This window comes from Rhopalosiphum padi, chromosome 4, assembly GCF_020882245.1.
Source record: "Rhopalosiphum padi isolate XX-2018 chromosome 4, ASM2088224v1, whole genome shotgun sequence".
Taxonomy (NCBI): domain Eukaryota; kingdom Metazoa; phylum Arthropoda; class Insecta; order Hemiptera; family Aphididae; genus Rhopalosiphum; species Rhopalosiphum padi.
In genome coordinates, this window is record NC_083600.1 from 21348555 (window position 1) to 21376323 (window position 27769).

At 27.3% G+C, this 27769-nt stretch overlaps 1 protein-coding gene across 2 annotated transcripts in view; it reads left to right on the forward strand.

Annotated features, from left to right (window-relative positions):
* Nucleotides 1-17048, forward strand: part of LOC132928473 (circadian locomoter output cycles protein kaput-like) — a 39956-nt gene extending 22908 nt beyond the window's left edge. For both annotated transcript variants that reach the window (XM_060993167.1, XM_060993166.1), the window contains 15 exons: nt 3496-3662; nt 3757-3836; nt 4813-4899; nt 9169-9277; nt 10569-10745; nt 10812-10965; nt 11839-11945; nt 12011-12267; nt 12326-12965; nt 13087-13127; nt 14421-14481; nt 14546-14589; nt 14664-14849; nt 14925-15048; nt 16093-17048. In XM_060993167.1, coding sequence (XP_060849150.1) covers nt 3496-3662; nt 3757-3836; nt 4813-4899; nt 9169-9277; nt 10569-10745; nt 10812-10965; nt 11839-11945; nt 12011-12267; nt 12326-12965; nt 13087-13127; nt 14421-14481; nt 14546-14589; nt 14664-14849; nt 14925-14993 — 2179 coding nt within the window. In that variant the 3' untranslated portion in view covers nt 14994-15048; nt 16093-17048. The remainder of the gene's footprint in view (nt 1-3495; nt 3663-3756; nt 3837-4812; nt 4900-9168; nt 9278-10568; nt 10746-10811; nt 10966-11838; nt 11946-12010; nt 12268-12325; nt 12966-13086; nt 13128-14420; nt 14482-14545; nt 14590-14663; nt 14850-14924; nt 15049-16092) is intronic.
* Nucleotides 17049-27769: the final 10721 nt, after the last annotated feature.

Here is a 27769-nt window from a genome sequence, read left to right on the forward strand (position 1 = left end):
TTGATCAGTTCATACCTGTAATATTTTACTTCCGTTGGTAATCATTTTTTTTTTTCAATAAATAGTATTTTTTTTTTTACGGTGTATACTAATATACCTAATTAAATAACAGTTTTCTGAAGCATTTATCCGAGACATTAATGTTATTATTAAAGTATATATGTGTTAAACAAACCATGTATGCTTACAAGTCAGTTGTCTTTATTAGGTTAGTTATATTATATTGAAGTAAGTAATTGTACTTAGTCGAATAAATATCAACATACCTACTATTATTTGGAATTCGACCAACCAATAGATAATTTTATAATTGATCAATTTGTAAACTCAATAATATAAATGATGTATTGATTCAATATTTATGATAAGAATTTATACTCAAGTAATTTAAAATCTAGGTTTAATGTTATCTACTAATAAATAGTTCGTTTTCATTGTCCTAATTTAAATTAATTAATTAATAAAACTTGATTGTATTTTTAAAAAACCATGTTCTTTTTAACCTAAGCCTATCTTGACATTACTTAACAATCAATGCGATTTATTTTAAAATTAAAATACACTGATTTTGACAGCTTTAATATTTTATGTAGGTACTTGAATTATTTTTATCAATGTAATAATTGTAAAGTTGTATTTGGTAAACGTCAAACGCAAATATCATTAAAATATAACTTAATTAAATATAAAATAATGTTGGTACTACTTATAATTGTTTAAGAAAATAATAACAAGAATTAAGTAGGTATACAACATGATGTACTTAATTTTATCTACCTAAGTATTAAAATTTAAAAGGTTCAATCTAAATTTTAACATAGATGAGTATTTGTTTAGTAGTGCAGACATTTCAACCTTAATTTACTATTAAGTTAATTGTACTATGTATTTGTGTGCATACAATATATCAGTTGGTCGAGAATTTATATGAATGTCGTTGACCTCAAAATGTTTAATAGCACCGACTATAAATTCCAGTTTTTTTCTATATATGTTAAAGATATTTTTCTTTAAGAAGAAAAAAATAAAACCGTATGTGATTTACACTTGTAAGGTATTGTTTATCGCATATAACTAAGATCGGTATACAATAAACTTACTACCAGTTTGACTTTAACTCTATCTGCGAAGAGAATTGTCCACACATAAATATTATACAGTAATTGTATTAAAATTTTGTTTCTGGAGAAATCTATTGATTATCTAATTTACATTTATTCTTACAACTCGGTATTGTTCTCTGTTTTATCATTTAGCTGTTAATTTCGGTGCTATCTTAGAGAAAAATTGTTTTATAGTATCCTATTTTAGATAGGTAAAAATGTATATATGATTGATTAACCTACATACTTTGAAACTTATAACTTATAAGAATAATTCTTATATTAATTGACAGAATATAAATAAAAAAACTGTTATGACCTATTTAAATCACTATTAGACCATTTAATTCCGTTTTGCCATAACTTAAAACTTAAATATAAAGTGATATATGTAGATTGTAGGTATATACAAATTAAAAATTTCATATTTGATGAAATACCTTTACGGCTTTGTCTTAAAAGTTAATAAAAAGCATGCAAATAATAAACAAGCAGGATTAATGAATTAAGTCATAGCAATGAAGGGACTAATTTTTTTAAATCCCTCGGCTCAAAAATACTTAAAACTTCAACTATGTACGTTCATGACCCACAAACGGCATTATAATTAAATTGATTGTTGTATCATCTTTTCATTATAACTGACATTATCCTTTTACATCGTTATCTATAGCTGTGGTTATAATATAATGGTATAATACAGAAAAATGTCGTTAATCTAGTTTCTATAAATGTATATAGGATAAACGATATAGGTGCTATGTAATAATCATTATTAAAAAAAATCTAAAAACCCGATTGTAAAAAACCGATTCGTCTTTAATATGGAAAAATATTTACTTATCTTAAAATAAGTACTTGTCGGTAAAAATAAGAGAAAACACGTAAACATTTCTTCGTGTTATTCAAATGTATATGCATATTTAATATACCTTGCGGTGCATTTCAATTTATGATGATAGGGTGGCTTAGTGCGTGTTCGGTAGAGTGTGAGTGAGAAAACGGTGATGCAATGTGCAATGGCGTTTTAACATAGTAGACAGCAAAAATAGAATATATCGTAAAAATCAACTCGGTTGTGTTTTACGTATAAACCAAAAACAAACTGTTTACCCTCCTCCTTTCCCACACAGTACGGTGCAAGTTGAATCCCATTCCAAGGCCAATGTATGCAATTCACTGCCAAATTCGATAATTATGTGTCGTACTTTGTATATATTATTATTAAGTCTTAACTGATTTAGAAATCATGCAGCCAGGGTATACTTTGTTGTTCTATTGTTTCCTAGTTCCGGAAGATCTGTGTGTGCGTGGTAGCACAAAATAATGTTATGCGATTTTATTTTATTGTATTCGACATTATAACTTTATGGTATTAGGGTAAATCCAATAGAGAATAGCCACTATATATATAAGATAAACTCGGTATAGAGGCTGATGTTTAAATATATCCTTAATAAAATATGATATATTTTTATCATTCGATAAATGATTGTAAGTCCACGTCGGTTAAGCCTCCTCGCGTGAATTTCTTTAATTCCTTCAATACTTCTGGTAGATATAATATCATAAATTCCCGATAAATTTGAAAAATGATTGTCCCTCTTCTGCTTAAGATTTGTTAATTCATTTTTGCTTTTAGTATATGTAAGTAATCAATTATTTATGAAAATATTATTAAGTTGTAAAATACAACAAAAATAAAACGTAATTACGCTTGGATAGCCTTCGGAAAGATCACGGAAATAATAGTCTTGTCTTATTTTTTTATAACATGGTACTCACTAAAACCCTCCTTGAAGCTTTGTCAAAACCCTTGTTAGCTCTTTTTGCCCTAAAAAGTATCTAATTTTTTTTGGAAAAAACTTACATTCACTATAAAATAAACAATTCTCGTTTCACTCGGAAACTAAAAATGCCTAGGTACAGCTTCTTATTACATTCCATCCAAAATTTAATATTAAATTCGTATTGACTTTATAATAATATATTTAATCATAAAAAAAAGTTGAAATATAATTTAAGATATTTTAGCGATCAAAACTTTGAAAATAGATTTTAAAAGGTTGTAACGTGTACAAAAGAACAATAACTTTCTCACATTTTTAATTTATATACTTTTTAAACATACATTTTTAAATATTTACAAATATAAAATCAAAATGCGTAAAGTGGAAAATGGATTTACTGTAGACTTAAACAAAAAACTTAAATCTTTTTTTCAGAATATTGATCGTTTCTCTAGATTAATCGGTACTTTGGAAATATGCAATTGCTCGTCTTAATGTCTATGTATTTTACGCGTTTGTTAGATAAAAACCAAATTGGAGTTAAAAAAATATTATGCAATCAATTCGTAGATTAACTATAAATAATGTATTTTGATTTTCAGTTCCAGCCGACAAAGTCGAAATCTGGCAGAAAAACACCGACGAGAGAAGTTGAATAATTGTATCACAGAACTTTCTAAACTTGTTCCACTAATATCAAATTCTTCTAAAAAAATAGAAAAGACTAGTGTTCTTCGGCTCAGTGCTGCATATCTTCGACTGAATCGATGTAAGTCAACCAAATAAATGTTGTATATTCTATCAATTAAAAATGCCATTATTATCATATGATGTATTATTTATTGCAATTAACTGTTTTCTAGTCTTATCCGGAATAAAAGAACAACCTAACGAACTGCCAGCTTGCGTAAAGAAGGTTAATATGGCTGATCTTCTGTTGGACGTATGTATTTTTATTTATATATTCTATTTAGGTATAATAATAATTAGTTATCAGAGTATCTTACTTTTTTTTTAATCCTTATTCCTTTTATAAACAACCAAGTCGCTCACTTGCTCAATAGGAAATATCGGTTTAATATAGGCCGTGGTGTAGCTGTTGACAACTGAAACAGAACACACAAAACCCAACGAATAATTTATTGCTTCAGATTTAAAATAAAATAATTATGTCTTAAACAACGAATATCATATTAATATCTGAGTATATAACGTATTGTAAATTTTAATTTAATCACTGTTTTTTGTATAAATTATTTATAATTTTTAAAAATTTAGAAATATTATTATAACTATTTAAGTTATTGTTACCTGAGACATATTTGGTCTTAAAGTTTATTCGTTATTAGTTATTACCTATATACTTATAGTATATTTATGTTGATAGAGATCTGCCGAAAGAGCAAAATATACACTAAAATTATCTTCTTCAATACAGCTATATTTAATACATTTTATGTTTATTTATTATTTAATGATATTCATTATGCGGCATGCTGTGCCAAAAGTTCGCTTACTAAAAACTTAACATAATGTTATTATATAATATTATACCGAGAATAGAGCCCGCTAATATAGATGTTATAATTCTATACGCATGTTTATATCCTGCAGATCTTTATATTAAATTGTACGTGGCATTAGTAGTTATCTCTAAAAATTATAAAATTATTAAGCGACAGAAAATGTGAAATGAAAATAAACAGCATGGCAAAACTTTTTTGTTATTATTACTTATTAATACTTATTAGTTATTTGTCGCCTAGTACAAATCACTAAAATTACTCCGGGTATTGTTTTATAACTCATGTTGAATTACCTATAATCTATACTTTATAGTACTCTATACGTTATATAACATATTTTAATTTTGCTCATAGCCAATGTTATTATTATTTTAATTTTTTTTTCATTCTCAGGATAACGATATATACCTTATGGTCACATCAGGTGGAAAAATTGTGTTTGTTTCCCACTCCGTGGAGAATATATTAGGCTATTCACAGGTAAGTCTTTTTTTCCGTAAATCATAAAATAAAGTTGATTTCTATTATAATTTATAAGTATCAAGCTAATTGCAGTTTATTTATTATAGATATGTATATTATATTTATTATATTATGTATAAATCTTTTCTTTGAATAAAATTAGCTGGTTTACTCGTTTTATACACAGTACTTAAATGAAACTGTCTGTACCACATTAATTTCAATAATAATTTAAATCAATTGAGATATAATTGTAAATTAACTTAAAAGTTAAGACAATGATGAAGCCATAAAGGCATATCATTCTTAAATTCATTAATGTTTGTGTTCACAAACGGTGTTCAAGTTGGAAACGTACGCTCTATAAAAATTTGTAATGTTCAAGTTAACACATCTAATACTTAAATAATACATTAAAAAGCGATAATATGCTTATTATTATTAAATGCATCAATTGTTAGTCATTTTACCTTGAGTGTTTGTTTTTGTTTAGTTAGAACACTAATAAGAGTCCAGAGTCAGTAAAAATAAAGTAATTTTATGAAGAATATTTCTAATTATTTACATTTTATAAAATAACAAATTGTATTATCGTTCCTACATTGCACTTACATGGTATACACCTTTATTTATGTAGTAGCATACGTTATTTATTGTATTTTTTCGGAACGTCGTAATATTATACTGTGTGAAAATGATTATAAATGCTTCAAACTTTACTTATTATACTAAAAGTTGCAGATCATTATTTATTTTTATCGTTTTATATAGCTACTGCTGTATAAATCACTTACGATATAGGTAAATGCATTTATATATTTATTTACAACAACACAAACATATCTACGCATGTTCGTAATTAAAACATAATTATTATACTAACCTTGTATGTAGATATTTATTTGTATTTAAATTTGCCTAACTATATTTTGAATTATAAGAAATTCAAACTTTTTAATGTGTGATTGAAAAATTAAATAAATATTAGTATAATATAGATGCACGATTATATTATATAGCAGGATAAAATATTATGCGCTTATTGTAACGTATTATATATTTTAGAAAACAATTACATTATTACGACCAAACTATTTTTACAAATATATACATTTACAGGCTACACTGTATAAAAATGCATTATTCTCTTTTTATTCTCATCAAAGTTTATAGAATCAATGGAAAAATGAAATTTCTCATTTTGGTCTTAAAAAATTATATTGATAAATTATTTTATATTAAATAGGCGAGATATAAGACGGATGTAGTTTCCACCTGCAGTCTTTTCAGATTATTCTTATTTAATTTGACAGAAAACGCATACCGCATACATAATAATATTATTGTTATTGTCGTAATGCATTTTTATCGTCCGTGCCATTGTCGTTTTTATTAGATGTGCGCCGCGTTCGAATTTAGAGAGGCAACCGTTTTATTCCTTCACCATCGCCCTACACAGTACACGTATGTCGTCCGTCCTAAGTATGTCCGCCTTTTACGCAGTACGCAGTCGCATCGGACTATGTTTATTTTTATTTTTCATTTGTCCATCTCTCTCTCTCACGTATTTAATCGCACGCGAAACTAAAGTGCGTTTTGCGTTCTAACTGTCCGTTGTGTTTGCCATTATTGCGAAAGTTTATACCTATAATTAATAATAATGCTTAATAATTATGATATTATAATAAATATCATTATCATTATTGTTTTCTTATTGGTGCCCTATGGTCACATAACGGTGATATTAATTTTATTGTTATTATTTTCAGTCCACATAAAACCCACCCCGATAATTTGTCGGATATATTTTAATTCGCAACATGCATTATTAATTATTATGATACGAGCATTATTGTATTATTGCACCAGCGTTGGCTGCATGTCATTGATGTTTAATCATTCTATGGTAGAATAAAATATTTTGTTTTTTAATAAAAATATTTTCTCTTACCTTGATTTCATATCGTGGACGCGATGCATATAACACTATTGATTTCCCCTCTCACCCACATCTATCCCCACCGCCTCAACCCGCGCAGCCGTCATATGCACCGGCCAAGGACACCGTTCTTATATTATTATTATTATCGTTGCACGAACGATAAACACATTTGTATACATGGGTTACCCGCACTGCATCCGTTTTATGTTTTAACCTTATTATTATTATTTTTACATGTATAATACATATCCTTGAAAATTGCATTCAACCACGAGCGTTTAATTACAAATTTATCACAAAGCCCATCATTGTATTATATTATAACATTAATTCGTAAATAAAACCACGGAAGGGTTTTTGAGTTGAAATTTACCCGAGCTCATTATAATGTTATGCCACTGCTGCAGTTCTGCAATTACTTAAAAGTCTCATGCATGCACATTATATCAAGGTCGACCGATTATTATTTCTTCTTTACTTCGTGCTTTGAATTTACAGTATTCACGTACAATTTTTTTTTTTAAATCGTAGTACGGTTTTTCTTATTATTAGATTTTAATTGATCACGTGTGGACTAGTGGCTCATTCGTTGTAAATACAAACCTACATATTTTTCACATTATATCATATCGTAATATTATTATACATTTGCAAATTTCGTTTGTGCAAAAACCAAGATGTTTAGCTTTCTATTAAATCAATATATTTATATTTATTTAGCACAAATTATTATTAATAAAGTAATTTAACTATGTGCCGATAGTATTAAGTGCACTCAGGCAAGCTGAACAAATATTTCCAAATCATTGAATCTTTGTACTTTTGAACCAAATCTCATTTTAAATCTTACATAATCTATTATAGTAATTTAAAAATAACCTTTAGTATTTTAAAATAATATTTCCTTTTTATATATAATGTATATTTATATATATATTATCATACGACCTACGCTTTCTATTGTATTGTACTCTTCTGCGATCGAGATATTTAAAATAGTAACTTAACTCGTACTGAACAACAATACTGAACTATTAAATGTTATCTTCTGGACCAAATATCTCCAACTCTTAGCTTTTGCTCCGAATCCTGATTAGAACAAATGTTAATCAATTTCATCTTAAAACTATAACATGTAATTTGAATTTATTTATTATTATTTTTTCTACTAACTATTTATTAGTCATTTAATTTTTTATTTTACTTAGCTCCTTATTCTCAATAGCTTATGATTCCACGAATTACAAAGTTAATTAAAAAAAAAAAAATACTCAACTATACTGTTTGTTAATGTTTAGTGGCTTAAACATTTTTTTTATATTTTAATTGATTTTCTTCTCATATTCACTGTAGATTTGGAGCAATATCCGCATGCCAACTGTATCATTTGTCGCATAATCAGTACACGTTGTTTAAAAAACTAAGTTATTTTCTTATTATATTTCACAAGTTGTCTACTTTAAATTATGCTTAAAATATTGCAGATCTTTGTCATAATTTAATAATTGATTTCCAGACTGAGTTATTAGATCTATTACATATATTACAAGACAACAATTACGTCCTTTTATATTTTATATATGTTTAAACACATTAGCAATCAAAACTAGTTTTATAGTATTCTTTATAATACATTAAGATACATGGTAATAAATAATAATGTATGTTAAATAAATGCGGTGTCGGAACTAAAATATTTGTATAATTCGTAAGATGTATAAGATAAAACGTTACAATTAAGAATGTTGTATATTATTAATATTTATGTAAAGGTAGTTGTTATTCATTGTATTTTCCTGCACTTTTCAATATTCGGTTTATGACTTATAAAAAGTATATTATTGTAGAAAATATGATAACTGTTGTTATGCAGAAAATAAATTTAATCTTTAACTCGTTACGATAAACACTGTGTAATTGGAGATAATTTAAAGAATTCAAACCATTTATAAAATTATTATAATGTAACCTATTTATAGGTGATTCTTGCATTTTGAGGAACTTATAATGTCAACATTTGATGTATTATAATTTCACGCGTAAAATAAATTTAGATGAAAAAATTGTAATGATAGTTTTAATGCTGCTAGTTAACCGTATAATATAACTTTGACAATTGAAGTTTTGCTGATAGCATAATATAGCAAATTTGTGTATGTCAGTCTCACTTTGGATATATCTATGAAAATGTCAATTTATTCAAATTTTTACGTATTGTGGAAAATGCTATTTATATTTAATCGAAAACCGACTTACATATTATTATGTTTGAGATAATATGTGTGTATAATAGAAATAAAAGCTGCTTAATATTAAATAATAATTGTTTGTACTTTTAATTGTAGATCGATCTCATGGGCCAATCACTTTTTAATATTGCCAATCCCAAAGATCACGAAGAGCTTAAAAAAAACCTGAAGTATCAAGATGAAACCTCAAACGACACCAGTATCAGTAAGTCTATTGGTCTATTGTTCATTTTCTGAATTTTTGCAACGTGCAGTTTATATATATGCAAATAAATTGTAAATGTATAATTCTGTCAGAATAATGTGTAATGATACCATTGCATTATTATAGTATAATATATAAGTAGTACCTATCAGATATTTCTCTATAATTACAATTACCGCTCATATATATGTGTTCACGGCCAGTTTTTTTTATTTTTTATTTCGTTGAAACTTGAAAACCTGTTTAATATTTATTTTAATTTATAAGCATAGACATAATAATATATTATAATGTATTTATGAATTAAATGAGAAATATATCTATATTGGTAGGCATAATACGTTTATCTCTTGATTTTTCATAGACACTTTTTCGGATAGGAGTGCTTCACTGATTGAAATGAGTACTTTGTATAGGTCGTTTTTTGTGTTTCTCAGAACCCAACATTTTATTTCTGCATATCCTACCGTACTTTTTTTTATATCGGAAACTTTAAATTTATAAATGTGAAACTTTTATATTCTTGGAACAGAAAATTCTAAACACGTGTTATTAAATTATTGAAGTCGCTATATTAGACCTTAAAAATTAAAAAATACTATTTATGGTGGTATACAAACACTATTTAAACAAAGATTTGCACCTGCAATAATTAACCCAAATTGGTATTGAGTTTTTAAAATTAAATTAAATGTTTTGAAATCATTCAAAAGTATTTTTGATATTACTTTATATTTAAAATGTACTAACTTGAAATTTTACTATTTGTACTGTAATTTAAAAAATATATATCTTTATTCTATCTCTTTCTTGTGTTATATTTTATACCAAATAGCAAATATGAACAATAATTAACGTATTTATTAGAGGTTATTATAAATATTAACATATTGCTCGTGGAATTATTGAAATAATAATAATTTATATTTTTGGTTAGTTATTATAAATACTGGTTTTTGACATAATTTTGATTTCACATTCTGTTGGATATACTAAATACAGTATTGTTATAATATCGAATATTTTCACGGTATCGACTATCAAGTAATTCGTCTGCAGATCACTGAATTTAAACCATATTATATATGTTATACTACTCGTATTTTATTTATTATTTATTGAGTGATAAGAAATATTAAGCCTGTACAATTTTGGATGGAGGAATTGGATGTCTGGTACTCTGGTGGGATTACGCGTTCAATGAATCTTGTGATATCTATAAAAGTTGCTGTACAATATTTCTTTGGTCTAGTTAAGTTATTAATAATTCTTATTAACTTTTTTGTTTTAGTTTCAAATGATGATCCTTCACTGAATGTTAAACAAAATAGTAATGGAAATTTTAAAATACAACGTCGATCATTTTATTTACGGTTAATCAAGAAAGTGGTTTCTCGTGATGAACAACCAGAGTTGGAATTGGTACATGTGATGGGAACATTAATGGTTCAAAATTCCGGAACAAAAAGTAATATCATTGCAGTTTTATTTAAAAAAAAAGTTTGATTTAACATAAAATTGTATATTTATGTAGATAATGAAATTGGCGAAAATGATATAGTGTTGAATGCAGTTGTTAGGCTATTCAATGAACGACGTGTGACTGAAGTATCAATGTTAGAAGCCACCCGTGAAGAATATATAACCAGACATCAAATAGATGGTCGTATAATATATGTCGATCATAGGTAAGCATTTATTTAAATTGTTAGTGTGTATTTAATGAGGAGAAAAAAAAATAATAAATAGATATTGAATTTCATCAATATTATTTTTATTAACATACCTACTTAATAGCAAATGTTTTTACCCGCTGTCAAATAGTAATTATTATATTAATAAAGTATATAATAGATTTTATACTAATAACCATGTGTAGTCTAGTCTATATCAGGAGTCTCAAAATTATAGTACACCGTCCACATCTAGTCAACCGATAAATATTTTGTCAAAAATAAATTATTCGTATTTTCTTGTTTTTTTTTTTTTTGTGAAGTATTATAATATAATACACGTATATTAAATATATTATACTTGTACATTCAAAACTGCAGTACATTTTATACATTATATTTTTGGAAAATACAGTACACAAAATTTAAATTACTCTTTCACAATAACAACGTGCTGTATTACAATTATAATCTAACTTCAACATTTTTTAACTTTAGTTATCATTAATGTACCATTTCTCAAACACAACTATAAAATATTGTCATTAATTTTGAATTTGATAAATTAAAAAACCTATAAATTATAATAATTTTAATTTTAATACAGTGAACCTAAGACAATAGTCATTTGTGTACAGTGGCGACATTGGGTAGGCTAATGTATGTAAAGTGTATACAGCAGTGATTTTATGATCACATCCATTGTCGGAAATAAAAGGTTACATTAAAAGTGACAAAACCCAATTTATTGGCAATTGTAGTTTGATCAAACCAGTCAAAAATCAATCTCTTAATTTTGCCTTATATGATACAAAATATATGTATTATTTTTCAATGAATTTTTGAAATAGTACTTATTATATCTAACTATATAAAATATATTTTTAGAATTTCTATTGTATCTGGATTCATGCCTCAAGAAGTATCTGGACAATTGGCATTCAAGTATATGCATAAAGATGATGTACGTTGGGTGATGATCGCTCTAAGACAAAGTATTTATTTTTATTAATATACTCAAAATTTATGTACTGTTTGTAATAATTGTATGCGTTTTTAGTGTATTTTAAGGGTCAAAGTTTTGGAAGTAGTTGCTATAGATTATTGTCAAAAAATGGAGAATTTGTGTATATGAGAACACATGGTTTCTTGCAATTGAATCCAAATGAGGATACAATTGAATCATTTATTTGCGTTAATACTTTAGTGCCCCCAGAACTAGGGAAATTAGAAATAATCGAAATGAAAAAACGCTTTACACCATTAATAGTTGCTGCATCTGAACCTGGAATTGCTGCAATAACTAATAATCAATTTGTAAGTGTACTATTATTGTTATATTATTAATCAAATTAATTATTGATTTTTATTTTAGATGGAAAAAGAATCTACTGTAACACTGGAAGATGTTACTGAAGATCTTAATACATTAGACAAAGTGGTTGAACAAATGATTCAAAATATTCCTGAACCGGCTATGGACAATTTTAAAGTTACTGCAAAGAATCCTGGACCTTTGCCTGATAACCAAGAGTACATGAGGGTTGCACTTTTGTCCAAGTCAATACCACCAGTTTCAGTAGCATCTAATGCACCAAAAATTTATAAACGAACATCTCTATCCCCTCAGCCAAATATTAAGCCAGTAACTCAGGATCGACCATCTGTACTTAGAGTGGCACCACCAATTGCTCGACAACCTGTACTAGTTTACAATCATCAAACTTATGACAAAACTACAGAGAAAGACCGAGCTTATTTAGAGCGTAGGGGTGGCATATTTGTCTTACCCAAAAGACAAAACGATTCTCAAGTAATACTAGATAACTTGCCAAAAAAAGCAAAAATGGTTTTAGAGACACAAGTTGAATCACCTACCTGTAGCAATTACAGTAATCTAGTAGATTCACAGTCTGACAATCAGCTTATCACTAAAGGATGTATTGATAATTTTTCTAATTTCCAAGCTACTCCAATTCAATTAATTTCACACAGCATCGATGAACACAATATTGGTAATGATATTTCCAAATACTTGGTAGTTAAACTTTCATATATATATATTATTTAAATATAATTTGTTATCCTTGCACAAATCATTGACATAAATTAAAATATTTTTCTTGTTTTCCTTAGATCCTTTAATTGCTGATGTGACAGATATTGATCATTTTTCGGTAAGATTTTCTCAGATAATTTTAATTTGCTTTTGTTATTAATTTATATTTTATTTAGTTTATTATTTTTATAACTATCTAAATTATTTAGTTTCAATATAAATTTAACACCACAGTAAAACTGTTATTGCATTAATTATTAAAAAAAAAGTGTATCTGAATACATTAAAAAGAAAATAAGTTTATTTAGTAATTGTATTAATTTAAAAGTATCATTACAATTGAGAATGGAAAATTTAGAAGAGTGGTTTATAATAAGTTTTTACATATTTGGTTAAATTCTGAATGAGTCAAGAGTGGACTGACTATCGTCTAGTGTTCAATTTATTACTTGCAATGACCCTAACTCTCTAACTTGCTACCATCTAGAAAAAAAATTTAGTGAAACAGCATAAAGAATTAAAAATATATGTAACCAATTTAAAAATAATATTTTTATGAAATTTAGTTTTTTATCTATGGCTTATAATTTATAAATTATATTGGTACATATAACTTTATATGACTAATATTATTGATTAATTGATTGGAACACATTCAGAAGTAATGCTAATAATATTGAATTGTGGTAGTTTTTGACAAAATGTTTGTACACTATATTTATTTTATTATTATAGCATATTCAGATTTCTAATTATTAATTTTAATATGATGTAAATTAAATTAAATTTCTCTTTAAATGCATAATTCCTATCTATCATTATATCCATTGAATGTTGATTATTAACAAATTGTCTTCATACTATCATAAAATAATCTTTTATTTAATTTAATTAATTAGTTAATTCTTGGAGTAAAAACTATTGTAATATTAATTTGAGTTAATTATTCACCTGATATAGCATTTAGATATAAAATCTTTACATATTATGACTTATTCCATTTATTTCTTAAGTGTTAATAAAATATAGTGATACTTTAATAAAAAAATTTAAATAAAACAGTTCCATTCATACATTGTTTCATACATTTATTAGACATAGTTAAAACTGAACTAGTAGTTTTTAAATAACAGTATTTAATTTAATAATTAAGATACTAATAATTTACTGAATAAAGAATAAAATAAAATTAATTACCCTAGTCATACTAGGTATACATGGTATACTTTTCCAAACAGTTAAATCCATTTTTAACTTGTGTGTATATATATTATTAAGCAAAGATTAAAATTAATTTTAATATTATTTTAGGTTTTATTAGAAATATAAATATGAAATTGTACAACTATTTTATTTTTATGTATGTTTAAAGTGTTTTTTAAGTGTTGCATAATTATATTGTATGTTTTAGAAAGTATTGGCCGATAATGACTTGTTCTTGGGACCAGATAGTTATGATTCATATGTTTCTGGTACTATAATGTGTAATTAGAAAAATATAATGCAATAATAAAAATTTCAAATATTTTATTACAGGTGTTTATGATGAAGTAAATCCAATTGATATCATTGAAGATCCTGTATGTTTTATTTAATATTATTTAATATGTGTAATCAACTTGACTCTAAAACATAATATTAATTTATATTTTAGTTAATTCAAAGTCTACAATACACCAGGAGTTTAGAAAGTAGTGCACTACTTGAAAAAAAGCAGAACACACTTAAGTCAAAAATGGACCAACAGCAAGGTCAACTGAAAGAAATCCAGACAGAGTTAAATTCGCTTTCTTCAAATGCTAACACTCATTTTCTCGCTTCAGATTTTTCTCACCTAAAGGTATATTATATTATTTTATTGTTTTTCTAGATTCATTGATAATAATTTATACTATGTATTTTAATATTTATTTAGGCTGAACATGAGCATCAACAACAAGTGTTGCGTGAACTACAAGGAGTTCACCAAAACATTGGAGTGTGACTATCAACTATCACTACAATATTATGTAACTTAATATTTCACTTGACACATATGAGTGAGTAACTACATAAACTTTGATAATCTCTATAAATTACAATAGTAGCTTGTATGGTTCACAATAGACTGGACACTAATATTTTACTCCATTATCACAACTATAATGATAAAATAATGTTTGTTGTTCTGACAAAATTTCTTCGTGTTCTGCATAATCTTATAATTTGTGTTAAGAGGACGTTATACCCGCATGTGTTGTCTCTGTCTTACTAATGTAGATCATAGCAAATTTTCGTTCAGCAGAACACATTTTGTGATGTTAGCTTTAATATTGGAGTAAATTTACCTATTATCAAATTTTAAAGTGAGTTATGAATATTTTAAAATTGTAATATTTTACATAGCTATAATTCACTTTAAAATGATAATATCATCAAAAGCATATTATGGCATTTACTATATAATATTTTTACCTTTAAATTTGATAATAAGTAAATTTACTCTAATATTAAAGCTAACATCACAAAATGTGTTCTGCTGAACGTAAATTTGCTATGATTTACATTAGTAAGACAGAGACAACACATGCGGGTATAATGTTCTCTTAACAGTTGTCTACAATATTATGTCATGTAATTGAACAGAGCATAGTAAACTTATTCCTACCATACAAGTAGTCTAATTTCTATATATCTACACAAATAAAATATAATTGTATTCTATGATTTATCAATTATTAGCTTTTCAGTACCTATTTGATAAAAAAAATTTTGATTTACTGTTATATCGACTATATGACTATAGTAAAAATATTATATTTTTTACATTTTTTAATTTGAATTATTCATAAATAATTTTATTTCTATTCAATTATTTGTGTGGCATGTGAGCCCCTTGACACAAGCCATCACTGATGAAAGGTGTTATGTATAACTAGTTAACATTTTTATTCAGTTAAATATCAAGAATGTCTCTATAAGGTTTTTTCTTATGTTCCTTTAACTATTGATATTATACTCAAGCATTAAAAGTAAAGTTTGAAATTTAATTTTTTTTTTTTTCTACATAAAAATATAAATTGTAAATTATTTTGACTTTTCAGTTGGCATGATATACTTCCATTCTTATGATACTGGTTTCTTGAGAAATACAAATTAAATATAGAACATCATAACCAAATTAAAGCTGTAAATTGTAAACTACTTGTTAATTTGTATTTATATATATACATATATATATTTTCTTTCAACTTAAATTTATTTAGTGTCATTTGTCTTATTTCCTAAGTTATCTATTTGTTATAGTTATAGTTATTATTACTATTATTATTATTATTATTATTATTATTATTATTATTATTATTATAATCGTTACCTAGTATTTGTATGATACTACTATAAGGTAGTTACAAAGACTCCTAAGTTACTTTACCTTTTGTTGTTTTGTTTTACATTCTTTTATATGGCAGATGCTCAAAAAAATTAATAGTGACTGACTCGTGTTCATTATTATACATCTTTATTAATTTTTTTTTGTAATATTTTAATATTTTAATAAAGTTATCAACAAATTCAAACATATATTTTTATAGCATCGCAAATACAACTTTTTCAATATACCACCAAAACAGGTGGTTAAACTATTAACAATTTTTTAATAACAATTTTTTGTCAGTGCCATGAGTTTTCCCAATGTCAACATGAAATGATCTTTAAATTATATGTTACCACAATATTATCCTTTCCATTTATAATTTTAAATTATATACTGTATTTACTATATTAGATTTTTTAACAAGTTAGTTATAAATGTAATTAACTATTTTGTATTTTTAAAAATTTGATAATATATACTATGAACATATGTGTGTGTGTGTGTGTATTTATATACTATGTATAAGTGTTCTATAATTTATAATTTGCCCCTATTATATTGAGCATTTTAATACAAAATAAATTAATGATTTATGTCCAATGATTTTTATATATACATATATACATATACATATTATATTTTATTTTTAATTATTATTTTAATATAACTATTATTATTTGTTTATTATTATTTTTATTTTTTTCTATGTGAAGACTGAAAAGCAAAACATTAAATGTTATAAATTATAATATTAGTTTAATGTGTGTCAAAACATAAGTTTTAAATTACATTGTTTTCTATATTGCTTCTATTAATTTGTATGTGTCACGATATTATTTAATATCAAATACATTCTATATATATATATTCATATATTATACACAATAATAAATTGTATTCCTTTATATCCTTCACCACTAGCACTATTTAATATGTACAATAACACTAATAATTAATTTTTTCAACCAAAAGCTAATCCAGTGTTTCTTAACCTAGGGTTCACAATCACCTACACTAGGAGTAGCATGAATTAAAAAAAAAAAAAAACGCCGATTTACAAAATGAACCTTTTATTTAAACATTTTTAATTAACAAAAAAATGAATAAACACTATAAAATAAATTATTAGTGTAATCATTGAATTTATTTTACATTTGAAAATACGTAAAAGTAAATTATTTTCTAGTGATAACAAATGATTTTTTTATTAATTTTTTATTGCTACTGTAGAGAAGAATCCTTTTTCATATAAATAAGAATACCACTAATCCATAAGTGCAGGTCATTTCATTAGTTTTGAGTGTTTATTTCTGAACTGGTCGTATCTGAACCCCTTGAAGTGTAAAATTAGGTAATTTAAAATACTATTTCAAAAATGTTTAATGTTCACAATTTAACAAGTAAATGTTTGAACCTAGAATTAGCATAATTAAACATATTATTCTTAGTGTTATATTTATTGTAAGTTTAGAATGAATACAGCCTTAATATGCTGTGATTTCATCGAAAAAATGATTGCCAATAAGTAATGAGTTATTTCCAATTTTTACAATAGAAATATTTTGTTGGTTCTATTCAAAATTCAATTTCTCCTAAACTGTTGACTTATGTAAGATACAAAATGATACAATGGCTTATGCTTATCGTTTTAAGACTTCAACAACTAATTCTTCATGAAATGAATATTTTAGTTCATTTCAGTCTTTAAAGGTTGAACATTAAACAATTGTTAAAAATAAAAGTTTAACACTATTTATGGCCCAAAAAACACTTATTAAATTCAAATTAACTTATTATATAATCTATAATAATAATATACTGATGTTGTCCATATGATAGCTGTTCGCCTTTCCATGCACAACCATCCCACACTCCAGCCAAATTCTATGACAAGCAGTACACACAGTGTCCACAGTAACGTTTTATAATAATAATTATCAAAAACACATTAAATCTCATCAGCTCATTTTGCATCTTGGACTCCATCATGTTAGTGACTTACATATTAAAATATTGTGAATTTGTGTCCCAGTGCTTCATAAATATTATATTTTAATGTTAATAGCCATCTATAATATACTACTATTACTACTATAGGCTGACTAAAATAGTATTCGCAAGAACACAAATAAACTAGTTCCAGACTTCTTGCCCAAAAACTTTTTTTAACTATACTCATCGATGCCACAAAATTGCCTACCTAAAACGCCGTCTTAATAAGTTAAAACTATAATAATATGCATATTATTAACGTTGGTTCAAGAGAAGGTTTACAAAATATAATCCTCATGAAAAAACTAACTTTAGGTCTTTTGTTCACAATGTGGTCACACCTATCCAATATTAGTCGAATAACTGAAATTTATGTACTTAGTATAATATAGTTCAATATACTATTGTGATTTGTATTGTTAACATATAATATAGAAAACTCCAGTGGTTAATTTCTAAAATCTTAATCTTTATTAAGATATAAATAAGATATTTGGATTTTGAAGAGGAGGAGATTCTTGCGAATTTTAAAATTAGACTTGCATTTTAACGAAAGTCCTTTTTATTCACAGACATTTTTTTCAGAAAAAGTTCATTTTTAAAATCATATAGGACCTGAGAAATCAATTTTTGAACGAATTTCCAAATTTGTATTTTGTATAAAATATAATTTCGAAAATTTTTAAGAGTAATTTAATTTTAACTACATTTAAACTATAAACTAAATCATATATACCTAACTACTGACAATAATCGTGTAATCACCTTTTTAATTTTCTTCTTTTGAACTCCACCTTATTATAATTTCGGGCCATGACTTAAACACGTGAATAAAAATGCTGTAGCCTACCTACGACGGAATTTTAAATATATTAACCGCCATTGGTCTATAATATCTGTAGTTATACCCACTTATACATTATTGTGGTACACTATTCTTTGCAACAAGAGAATAAGTAATAACACAAATAATAGTTGGTATAATGGTATATGCTTGGTATGCAGATACTATAATACAATGATAAATATATATATTTCAACGGACCATGTGGTTGTATACACGATATAACAGCGGTCACCATTCCATAATGTTATAATATATTTTTTTACAATATAGCAATGATGATACTGTAAAATATTATACATCACGCACACTATAGTATCGTAATACGCCGCCTTGTTTGCACAATAAAAAAAAACCTTGGTGGTGGTGTATAGTACCTACTAGTCCTAAATAGTCATATAGTATTCATATAATATACAATATAATACGTACAATAATAATACATAACAACATAACACTGTTCAGTTGTTTTAGTCTCGGGTGTACAGGTACGTTAAAATTTGTATTTTTACGTCATCAATGTATACAAAGTCAACAACACGATATAGATACATCGAATATTCAAACATCATTTGTTTATATTTCAATACTCTAGGTATATGTTTCTTTCTCCTCTCATAATATTTATTTACTACACGTACGTACCTATATAATATTATATTTCTTAATAAATAATAATACGTTACATTTTATATGTTGATATTTTGAAGATATGGTTTGCAATCACATATCTAGTGGTCCAGATAAAGTTCTTCAGCTTGTTTTATTGGTAAATTTAAACTATTTGAAAACTGAATATTGGCATGCATTGTTGTTTAAAAGGATAAATCGACTAACTACCTATGATTTCTAAATAAAGTCGTTTGCTACAATAATACACCCAAAAATATTACCTATGGTAAATAGGGAAAGCGAATACCTGTGTTATTATTAAGTTGGTTTATTGAAATCAATTTGCAGTTAGTTATTATAGGATATTCAAACTTTGTAAATTTAAAAGTCACTAATTATTAGACTTTCCTAAAATAGTATGTTTTTTTCCTATTCATAAAATATCAAACTGCACCAGTTCAAAATCTGAATAACCAGATTCTCAATGTTTTTATTTGAACGTTCGTGTTGTGTAAAACGTATTTTAAAAAATCAATTTAACACTAATTTCAATATTTTATTTAAAGCAGAAAGCTTATATCTATATTTTCAATAGTGAATATTTTAGCTAATTATTAATTATATATGACATAGCCACTTAGGTATTATGATACCCATAATAGTTAAAATCAGGATAATTTCTGAGTGGATTTTTACCCTATTCCCATATAGGTTTACCTTAACATAATTTAGTTCAATAATGCACAAGGAAATTTAGGAAATATTCAGAATATTCTCCACTCCATGGTGTAAAGTGTAAATTATATAATATATCATCCCTCGGTTGTAAACTTTTTTGAGTGTGTTTGAATCGACAGAGAACATAAATAGGTTGTTATAGCAGTCGTAGGTACGTGTTCAGCAGATTGTGCAATTGCCGAATAGAACTCCTCGTGCATATATTGGCAATTGGCATACCGCCATATTGGCATGCGTACCTAGTCTAGAAATTCAAAACAAATAATACGAACATTATTTTGTACAACCACTACAACCATATGTATCCGACGACGATTTTATAATTTTCCAAACGCACAGTCGAAAGTCAAATACCGTAGGTACCGTTCTGTTTGACAATAATTATATCGGTTAAATATTATCGCAGTATAACCAATACCTCAATACCTACATCAATATTGAAAGTACTAAGCTAGGTATGGATATAATATGTTGATGTAGCTGCAGATCCTGGAATGGAAAAAAGGGGCGGTCAGTGAGCTCGACACAAAACATACACTAATATAAGTGTTAAAGTGTGTCACATCAAATATTGTATACAATAAATACCCATATAGCAGTGTAGTTTAAAACACGTGATAAATAATAAACGTATAAAATACTACTGTAAATACTATAAAGTATACTGTACGTACCTATTGTGTTATTAAGGACTATAAAATATTACATAATTTTGTAAATTATGAGGTAATATGGGTATGAGGGCGAGAACAATTTTTTGAAATAGTATCTATAAGGATGGGGCTTCAGCCTCATAGCTTCTTCCGGTGCTCCCTATCGTACCCACCCATGAATAGATGTATAAAACTACTAGTGACAATAATATTATGTGTACCTACATCCTGTTGATATCAGTACATCATAATATCGTTATACTGTTATAGTAAGGACATGTCACATATATAATATCTAATATGTATTGTATATATAATCCATATACTTGTACTACCTATATATATATATATACTATATAGGTGTACGAGTAGTACATACAACTTTTGTAGTTTCGCACACGAATACACGATTGTCGGAGGGAATAACGTGTCGTGGGAACGTACGACGTGTATAACATGTAGGTACCGGCCTGATCTATCTGTACAAGACATTTAAACACGCTCCAATAATAATATTATATATACATTTCTTTTCGTGTCTCGTGTCTCGTGTGTATTATACGCTATACATTTTACTCCGGCGAATATTAACATACGGCGTTGACGAACCAAATACAAATATACATATATATATATATATATATATAACATATTAATATATATACGTATAACTATAAATATTAAATAGCATTTATACGATGTTCGTGTAGGTACGTTTGTACGTAATAATATAACGATATTATATTACATTATGAGCAACGATGATGATCTTAGACAACAAAAACAATTTTACGGGTACCTCTGTAGATAATCATTAAAATGTTAATATTTATCCAAACAACCATAAATATAAGTATGGTTATCTAGCATTTTATTTAGACACTTTCATTTTTATTTCAAACCTACACAAAAACATAATACCTATATAATCATAATAATTGCAGTATTCATCACTTTATTGAATTTTTAAATTCACGTTATATAATAATAATGGACCAGAAAATTATCGTTTTATCCCAGGTAAAAAACATTATCCTACATATTTTGTTTTCATGAATTTTTGTTTCTATTTACTCAAATACTTTTATATTTAGGTGTAAATATATTTTGTGTTTGCAGTTTGGGTGAATGATAACGTGTATTTTAAAAAAAATCTCGGATTTGCATGTTTTATAATATATAATACGCATGGTTATTGATTTTGAAGTACATATGTATATTATATTAGACGTATGAATTTGTCCGCTTTCGCTCACCTAAAGTTTATTAACAACTCCCCCACTTGGGAATCCAAGGGTGCACGAGTATATAGCAGAACGTTGTATAGTAGGTATATATATTAATATAGCGTAGCTATGTATAGGGAGAAAAGTCCTCAGAGCGAATTCGGTTTAATAATACTCAAAATTTTGGATGAGTGCATTGGACAACCAGCGCCCTGCAGGGAACGAGCGGCACGTGTTTGGAAACTATAATATTATAATTTATAATGCATTACACTAGCCTACATTGAAAAACACTTTGCAACCGAATTGTTACGTTTCGTATTTGTCCTGTAGTGATACATTGTACGCAATGCTGCAATTAGAATTGTAAGGGTGCATCCTGGTGTAAAGATATTGGCACGAATATAGTGTGACTTATTCCCGTCGTTGAACATTAACACTTCCAATATCAGTTACAAATATTTTAGTTTTATTTCCTTTACATATATAAATATTAACTTTAGGAATCTAGGATTATACTTAAGCCTCTACTGCAAAGATGTTGAACGTATGACATGCGCATGCTTGCAACGATGCAACTGTCCAAAAAATAAGTTGTATGCATTTTTCAAATTTAACAAGTAAAAAAAATTAGTTGACACACGGATAAAATAAAATAAAAATAAAATTTTTCAATTCATCATGCAAGTACAGAAAAGTTTGCTATTTCCGATCTATATTGCATGGAGTGGCGGCGAGATGTAGGCTGATGTAGCTGGCAGGCACGCGGAATTCTGAAATCACCAAATCGATTTCTGACGATGCGTCCGAAACACGGAAACTGATATTGAATTTACGAAGGAACAACAAGTATTATATATTGATGGCATGCGCAACGTCTATTGAAACATATTATGTTCACAGTTTAGCACTGAATCTCGTATTAGGTTTCGTCCCATATTTTTTGTCTACATGTCCTACATATTATATGAGTACCTATTATACTAACGTCCGCATAGATACCGGCAATGTCGATGCATCGTTTGAAATATTCGAGATGGCCAAAGAAAAAATAAATAAGGTCCTCAAAAGATTGATCCTTAAAGTTTCACAATTTTATCTGTAATATGATACAATTCAAAACAATCACAATTAAATATATCACCTACTTATATCAAAGCTTTACTCAAAGCCGATTTTGTAAGTTATTTAATAAATTACCTGTTTAAAATGTAAAAACAATAGATGCGTATGAGTAAAATAAACTTTACGTATTTATAAAATTAAACATTTCATAATACACCTGTTGGCTGTTATAAGTCAGTATTCATTGACAGATTTCTCTGAGAATAAACTTCAGTATAGGTATGGCGGCCAGTGATTACATTTTAACAGTTTTTAATATTTATTAAAAATGCTCAATATTATAATTTGCAATAAGTAGTAATAACAGAAAACAGTTTAGACGTTGAAAGGTTTATTAGTTTACGCAATTAACTCAGTAAACGTTTAGTTAGGTATTGTTTATATTCAATAAAGCATTCAACTTATATATCTATAATTTATTGCTTACAGAGAATGGACTATATACAACATAAACGCATTAAGTAACATATGTTATAAGAAGGGCTGACGATAGCCCAGAGAGATCTAAATCTTAAGTATCTTCTTACTTATGCCATTTGATGTATTATGCATATTTTGTGCTGTGCAGTATAGAAACCCCGTGAGCTACACCTGCCAGATCTTATCACGTGCGATGTATCAGACGCCATCACTTTATTAATACCGTATGCACTCGTAAATAAATGAAGATACGAAAACGGTTAGATGGATAATTGATCGGCACGACAAATACGCAAAAAAAACTAAAAAGGCCGGTGACGACAGTGTTTATGTCAGATTGACTAACGAGTAGTAACGACAGAAATTACTGCGGTTAACCACTCGCGAATATACCGCATACTATAGGTACAATGTGAACTGTATGTGGTAGCCGAATTTATACCACGGTCGATGTGAGCGATGTGACCACCGTCCAATACGATTCACATTTACGAGATTTTAACCACGATAATTTCCGCGTCGTCGGTTACTGGTTAGTTGTCTAAAGAAAATGTAGTCGTCGCCGGTCTTTCCGTCCTCGTTCGATTCTTGTCGAATGTGTTGCGTCAAGGTAAAGTGCACATTAGTCATCATGTCGTCCTAAAAAATATTTAAAAAACGATCTAAAAACTAATTAGGTAGCTAATAGGATATTGGTAGATATATACTTAAACATTTTAGAAATCAGAGTTTGGATAAATGCATAATTTGTGCATAACAATGTATAAAAATACTTAAATCACCAGTGAGGACTTGGATTCAAGCAACTTGTCAAATTTTGAAATATTGTATTATTATATTGATTAAGTGGTGAAATCTAAGTTGAAATTATTATGATACTTGTACAATTATTATGCCAAAATACGAAAAAACGTATTAAGTAATTTTTTTCTTAGACGTCGTCGCTGATTGTTTTAGTAACGGTTATTGATTGTACGACTATAATAATATGTTTGGTATTTGCTTAAAATGTTCGTCGATGTTATTCGATGTAGTACGCAATTGCCAATTATACAAATACAATTGTGGTATAATGTATAAAATATAAATTAATAACTGTACGTTTTTATTTAAACAAACGTTGTTTTACGAGTAGAGAAAAAAAAAGACCGGTTGAGGTCGATGTGATTTTATTTTCGATAAGACTCGAAACCGCACGCAACTCTATAGGGTCGCTGTGTAATGATGTCCTATAATCGTACCGGTCGTTCGAAATTCGATTAGAACGTATATTATATTATTATGCTATATAGTGATGCGTATTTGTGAGAATTTCTCATGTGTATATACTTATACGAAACGACGACTACAAGATAATAATTGGACAAACGGGTTTTCGCGCGTATTTGCACTAGCTAAACGTGATATAGTGTTTATATTGTATTTAGTATTAACATCTGCTGCTGCAGGTTAGTAGACGGCGAATACTGGGTTAGGTTAGGCTAGGTTAAATCGTCTGTCTGGGCGGTATGACATTAGTTCGAAGTTTGTGGTAAATGCACACAATATATATGTATATACATACGTATGTGTATACATACGGAGTGATTTAACATAATATAAGACGATTATTATTTCAGAAAACCCTTAAGTTTTTTTTTTTAAATATAGACTATACCTAGTTGTTATAAGTTATAAAAATAAATTACTCGTTCAAAATATGATTTTTATACATCAGAGAAGGTACTTAAAAAATATTCAATAAATAGTCTAAAGTACTTATAAATGAATAGTTTCTTAATGTTTTTTTTTTTTTAATCACTTAAATTTGTCTGAGAAAAATATTTTCAGGAAAGTTAATAGTTTTTGAAATACTGAGTATTTGTTATTAAATAGATCACTCGGTGTACATATATTACAACCCTCCGATTATCGAATACTTTATATAATTTGGATGATTCTTTTGAGGATTGACGATATAATACATTATAATAGTTGATTATAGATTCTACGATTCTATCTATATAATTATTCTTATATAGTATATAATATAATATAATATTTATTATATAGAATATCGATATCACTATACAGTGCATTTATGTGTGAATACTTGTATTGCCTAATGACCTTATTGATTATTGGTGTCACCGTGTCAGTTACATTGTAGTTTTTGAAATAATTAACGTGTTAAGTATTAATATGTACGATCGCTATCATTATGTATCCATTCACAAGAGATGATACACAGCGTATATAATATAAGGACCATAGTTATGTGACGTACGATTATTATCGCGTTGTCCAATATACATTTTGAAAACCGATTTGAACGCGTCAATAAATTGTCAATTTATTTTATTGTCCCGCTCTAATTGCCAGCTACGATTAGGTACAATTTATTGTATACAGCACATAAATATAAATAAATAAAATATGATAATTGTTTATTACCATTAACAAAACATATCAAGGAATTGATTAATGCATGAGGTGTGGAGGGACAACTCTGTATATCAATAATTGTACTAGACATTTTAAACCACCAGGTCGAGCTTCAGTTACGCAAACTGTTATTAGCGTAAAAATCGCTCGAATGGTTCTGTTTATATAATATATTATATGTATGTACGCGTGTGTGTGATGGGTAATGTCATTTTGGATTTTATTTTGGATCAATTCAATGCCTCCAAATATTATTTTATATTATGTAATAATTTGCGTGAGCATCCTATTTCCTATCATCTTACCTAACTTAGCCATCATCATCTTATTTCCTCGTACATGAACATTGGACACAACGATCTTTTCGAGAAAACATAGAAATGCAAATTGCAAACATACAATTATTAGTTTATAAATTTTATTATTCATTTTTATATATTATACCTTTATGTGGCCTGTGAGTCGTATAGTGATGTTTTTCGTACGAAGCAGATTTTCGCGAAAACCGTGTACCTAATTTCACATGCTGCTACAACAATGATATATATTTTAAATGCCACGTAAAGGGAAATAACCGATTACCAAACAGAATATGATAATATTGATTTGTTTACGATTACCTACCTCTTGCAAGTGAAAACAATTTATAAAAAATATTTAAAAAATGTGTACGCTCATTTGAACATTTTATAAAATATTTTAAATAACACTATCAAATACCCGTTGATTTCAAAAATAAATACTCATTACAGTTTTTCCTTTTTCTTGTCCTTGTATATTTTATAGATAATTCAGATAAAAAAGACCCGATAACATTGTGATACAATGATCGCCCGTTTGTTTTTAGCGATAAACCCGACACAGCGAAATATTTTTATCCGTCGATAATGCGTCCAAATATGACAACAGGCCGTGGGAATTTTATATCATGACATTATTAACCATTAGGCAACCGATTTCATTACCTACGTTCGAGAATAATTTTATTGTCTTACGCCTAATTAGATTGTTTTAAATTGTTTATATTATTATAGCCACGGAATAAAAAAAAAAACAGTCGCCTATAAAGTGTATGTAAAAATGGCCGATACATAAAAGAAAATTTCCTGAGTAATGCAGAAATATTAGAAAAACGACCCAGAAAATGAGCCCCCGTCAATTGAATTTTTTTCGTCGTCCGCAGTCCGCAGTGGAACTAGGAAGCTGCGGAAATACTGCAACATAACCTCCCCCATCGTTTACTTTCTTCCCCCAAAACGAAATCACATTTTTCCGACGCGTCTTTGAGAGGTTCTCGGATCGTCATAGCAACGATGCGCGACGCCACCGCAGGTCGTGCTGCGCCGTCGCGATAAGGGTCGGCGTTGCCGG